Source organism: Propithecus coquereli, unplaced genomic scaffold (genome assembly GCF_000956105.1).
Source record: "Propithecus coquereli isolate 6110/MARCELLA unplaced genomic scaffold, Pcoq_1.0 Scaffold350, whole genome shotgun sequence".
Classification (NCBI taxonomy): Eukaryota; Metazoa; Chordata; class Mammalia; order Primates; family Indriidae; genus Propithecus; species Propithecus coquereli.
In genome coordinates, this window is record NW_012149175.1 from 410,836 (window position 1) to 415,844 (window position 5,009).

Genomic DNA, 5,009 nt, shown 5'->3' on the forward strand with positions numbered 1-5,009 from the left:
CTAATCTATAATTCTATGTCTAAACAGCTCCAATTCCTTTCTATTTGTCCTACATAACATACTCAGTTTTTCCATCCTAAGCCCTATTTCTGTATCTATTAATCATGGTTCGAAAACTTTTATTGGCCTCTCAATTGCTGATAGCATATAATATACCTTTAAGGCCCTGGATAGCCTATCCCAAACTAGCTACCTAAGACTTGTTTTCTTTACAACCTGCTAAAAACTTTCTGTACCTGTTTGCTCAAATGCAAAGAATAAGCATATTTCCCATTCCCAATATTTATTTATGGTAACCACTAGCACTAGAATTCCATTATCATCTTACCACTGCCTTCCACTTATCTAAAACTGCTGCTTAGTCTTTGTCTTTTAAGAAGTCTTCTGATACCTCTTAAATCACTTTCCCCCCTAACATATCCCTATAGCAGTCGTTGTCCACATTTTCACTTGGTCCTCAGGGTATATCTTCCTATGTTATTTTTAAACAAACCATTCTGTTTCTCCTACACATTCTTTCAGGAACTTTACATAGAAACTAACAATGTTTTGCACATTAAAATCCTCAATTCACATTTGACGATATCTCATGTTTGAGTGGTGATTTAGATATTACCAAGTACTTTCACAGGGATCAGCTCATATAAGAACAGATTTTTAAATTTCCTCTAACAGCCAAAGCTACTATTAAAGCCTACTCCATACAAACCTTCATCAGCGACTGAGTAATTCTGAAAAGGTGTATCACATTTTCTTGATTTTCATTTTTTAGCTCATTTACTTCCACCTAAGTAAAGAGAAAAGTAACTGTTTTTTATTTTATAACTTTAAGAAAAATATAAGAACTCTGCCAGTTGTATCATTCAATGATTTCAAGGACAACTTAAATTAATCATAGATCAATGTATATATCTATGAATTATTTATCAATTAAACACCTTGGATAAGGAAATCAATAAATTATCTGCCAGTTCTTCTTGACGAGGTAGGTCATCTGGGTCAACTTTCATTAAGTCTTTCCAGTTTATATTAGGTGGCATCTTGAATTCTTTCACAGTGCTCTACTTTCTGTAACAAAATAGGTGGGTATCAGCATTTTCAAGGTAAACAGTATTGTGGTTTTAACAGTAGTTTACACTTTTCACAGATTACATCATTATAACTCTCTGTGGTGTTAAGCAGAGCTATGGCTCCCTAACGCAAAACAAGTAAGTGTGCAAAAACAGCTTTGATCAAAATTATAGCAGTCAGCACAAATATTGTGCCGACAAAACAAAATATTACTGGCTTCCTTGCTAAAACTAATCTAGGTTAGGACTGAGATTTTGGGTCCCCTTCTCCACACCCCCTACCACCAACGTGAGTGAACGCCTACTCGTGACAAGGGTGAGGTTGTGTGGAAGGCTTAAAGTGACCTCTGATTCGCAGAAGCAGGGATTGCAGGTAAAAAAAGAAAAAAGAAAAACGAAAAATGCAGAAATAAACAATTAAAACGAGTGAAGCTGTGTCGGGGAAACCGGGACTGAAATAAGAAGGCAGAAGCATTGCGAACCACAGGCTAGGAAGGGGCGGCGTAGCTACGCTGTTGCAAACGGGCCCTACTCCCGCTTACAAAGATCCACGGACATAGACCAAGTCTGGTAACCAGCGGAGGTCCTGCATCTACCGCACCCACCAAGCTGGGCCTCGCTGTGGCCCCTGACAGCTCCCTAGAGCGGTTCCACGCGTTCTCTGGGTCCTGCCAACCGGTCCCGAGTTGGCCAAAGCGGCGGCGGCTGCTAGGCGACACCTTTCCCCACCCAGCCAAGGCAAGAATAAGGTCCCGGATGCAAGGAGAGCCAGTTCACGACCGTGGGTGACGCTTTACGTTTAGATTACCCGCCAGGTTCCCTGGACTACTGTGTTAAAAACGAGAAGGCGTGGTATGAGGACTCCAAATCCCAGGGTGCAGTTCTGCCCGGATGCTTGTTCTTGCTGGGAACTGAAGTCTCAGGAGGGGAGGTAGGGCGCTCCCGGCGTGCAGTGCGGGAGGCTACGGCAGTACCAGGGCGGTGGAGGAGGACCGGGAGCGGGGAAGCGCAGTGGCTGAGGCGCGTCCGCGCTGGTGGCCTGAACAAGGTAGATCATGACTTTGGTTTCGGTGGCGTCACTCACTGGGCTGCTCTTCCTGAGGCTTTCCTAAACCATCCTCTGAAGGAACCCCTCCCAGGTGAGGTCGAGTTATCGGTCAGCGGATGGGGAGAAGTGGAGGGGTGCAGTCCCGGCTGTAAGAAGCTCTTACTGTTGGGGTGGAAGGGCCTGGCCGGGTCCTGAGAAGCTGGGAAGTCCTCTCCTTCCCATCAAGCGTTTACAAGTGGCGTCCAGAGTAGTGTCTTGTGTAAGAAGGGAAAAAAAGAAGTTTTAGCCTTCTTTGGTATCAGAATCTGTCTTGAGTATAGTAGAGTGGGGGCTGCGCAGCCGTGACCATGGTTTGGGGGCGAAAGAAGAATTGAGGACAGCGCATCCTCCGACTCCTCCCGCCTTACCTGTAGCACCATTGCCTTCGCGGATAGAAGGGCTTGAAGGTTGAGGAACTAGTAAAAAGTGAAGGTTTTAGAGAGGAGAGGTTAGTATTTGTCCGGGCCACTGCGTGGGGTGGAGAGAGAAGGGACGGGAGGACTCACCTGTACAGCTGTTGACACTTGTTTTGTTGCCCAGAGCGCCCTTTCTGAAGGCACCTTCTCAGGTATTTACCACTCTGAACTCTTGGGAAGTTTTGTTCATGCCACTGCTCACTGCTCTGGAGTATGATACACCAGTAGGTAGCTTTCTTAGAAAAGCTGTAGACTTGAAATCATAAATGACATTTCCAACTATTTGGACCAATGCCTCTCATCGTTAACTTTTTTTGTTAAGCACTTATTTCGTATTGTTTTACATAATTGACTAAATTTTATTTTTGAAAATAAGGAAGAGATTTCTTTTTAAACCATGAGTTTGGGAAAAACAAAAAATAGTTTAGTAGGAAATTAAAACATACTGATTTTGCGAGATAAATTTTTAGATATTCATCAGATTTGTAGGAACAGTTTTGTGTACTCCTTTTCTGAAAGATTTTATGGCAAATATTGCTCATTATCTTATTTAATCATCATAACAATCCAGTGGAATAGGTGTCTGCCTACTTCTCATTTTCCATCTATGTTAAGAAACTGAGGCTTGAAGAGGTTAAGTACTCTGTTCTAAACTAAATAGTGTGATTGAACACAGATCGTTCTGCCTGGAGGACATATTCTTGACTGCTATACTACCTCTTCAGATATTCTGGGAGCCAATATTTGTAAAGTGCTTTTTCTTCAATCTTGTTATTTTTATTAAATATTGTCATATTCTAATATTATAACTTTGAGTACTCAAGAATTTGAATAAATATTCTTCATGTTCAGTGTTTTTAATTCATAATTTAGCAGAGGGCGATAGGGATGAAATTTAATATTAGAGCACATATTATGTCCTGTACTATGTTTGCTACTACCTATTTATTTTCATAATAGGAATCTGTTATTTTTACTGTAGCACCTTGGTTTTCTTTTGTTTTTTTGCATTTATCATAACTATTATTTTTATTAATTTACTAGTTTTGTTTGTGTTGGTTTTTTACACCCTTGCTTCCCTCACCCTCTTGCTTACATTTGTATTCCCAGGAACTCAAGGTGCCTGGTCTAATGGTAAGTTTTTTGCTAATTTTTCAAAAATGAGAATGAGTACAGAGAAGTTATTTTCTAATAATTGAGGAAGTTAAGATTGTAACCTAGATGACAATCCTGACTGAAAGCAAAATGTTGCTTAAATTTCATTCGTTAACTCATTCTAACAATATTTTTGATATTGTGCACTGTGCTAGATGCTGGAGGTACAGCAGGGAACGAGTTAGCTGGTTCTTATGCACTGTCATCAGTTTGTACCTGTGAATGAGAAAATTTAACTCAAGTTCTAGTTCATTAACTCATTATATTTTTTGAGGAAAATTGCTAAAACTGTATTATTTTTCATTAGATTTTCTGCATCTGTCAATTTTCATCAAGAGATGGGATTTATGTGACAATTTTATAGATAGCCTATTAGAGGAATACTTGCCTAGACCTGCCTTCTTCCTTTCCTAGGATTTTATGAGCCGCTTTATCTGACCAAAATCACTTCGCAAGAAAGCGCCATGCCTTTTATAATTGCTACCTTTGTTCCCTGTACCAAAGAATCTGTGTTCCTTAGATTTTACCTCCATTTCCTTTTTGCTGACTTATCAAGAAAATAAATGGTAGCTTACTTTTCCAGTGTCTACAATATAGCGTGGCCATGAGAAATTTAGTATCCCGTATATAGTAAATGTTTTGTTTTGTCTTGTTTTCATGGATAGGAATGAGTGTGCAACAAGCAGACACTTGTTTTCCTTTAACATGAGGAGACTAGAAAGTTTAGTAAGAGTCAGTATGAATACAAACTTTGCAAACTTTGCTGGCGAAACTACATTTAACAAACTTTAAAATAGTACAAATACAGTAGATTGCTCATCTTGTAAATGATGATATAATGATAATGAAATTGAGAGGACTTTCCCAACTTCCCAGGAAATTCAACTAGGAGAATGTTCCTTTCCAGGCTAAATATTTTCAGATTCATGTAAACTTATCCTGTAGATTTATTTTGTCTACAGTTGTAATGTTGTATTACAAAAAGTCAACACTCAGTACAGTTTTGTTGAAGGAACTGTGTTTTGTATCTCTACAACGTAGCTCATGAGTAGTCTTCAATTGCAGTTGGATTTTGTGCACATAAATGGTGATGTCCTATTTTTGTAAGCAAACATAAATCAGTCATCCCATCCATTTAAACCATATACATCTGAGAGTATGCTTGTGTGCCCAGGGAAAACTAGAAGTTCCCACAACTAACAACAGTGGTATGTTACATAATTATAGTAATGGCCCCCTGGTGAATCATGTCTATCTGTGCCCTTGTGTAAACCGCTCCTT

The 5,009-nt window shown here is 39.6% G+C and overlaps 1 protein-coding gene across 1 annotated transcript in view; it reads right to left on the minus strand.

Moving 5' to 3' along the window:
- CEP290 (centrosomal protein 290kDa) overlaps nt 1-1,706 on the minus strand; it is a 144,479-nt gene extending 142,773 nt beyond the window's left edge. Inside the window, exons 1-3 of the mRNA XM_012651240.1 lie at nt 1,676-1,706; nt 939-1,068; nt 710-787 (exon numbers count right to left, since the gene is read on the minus strand). Of these exons, the coding sequence (XP_012506694.1) occupies nt 710-787; nt 939-1,040 (180 nt within the window). The 5' untranslated portion in view covers nt 1,041-1,068; nt 1,676-1,706. The remainder of the gene's footprint in view (nt 1-709; nt 788-938; nt 1,069-1,675) is intronic.
- Between the last annotated feature and the right edge of the window lie 3,303 nt (nt 1,707-5,009).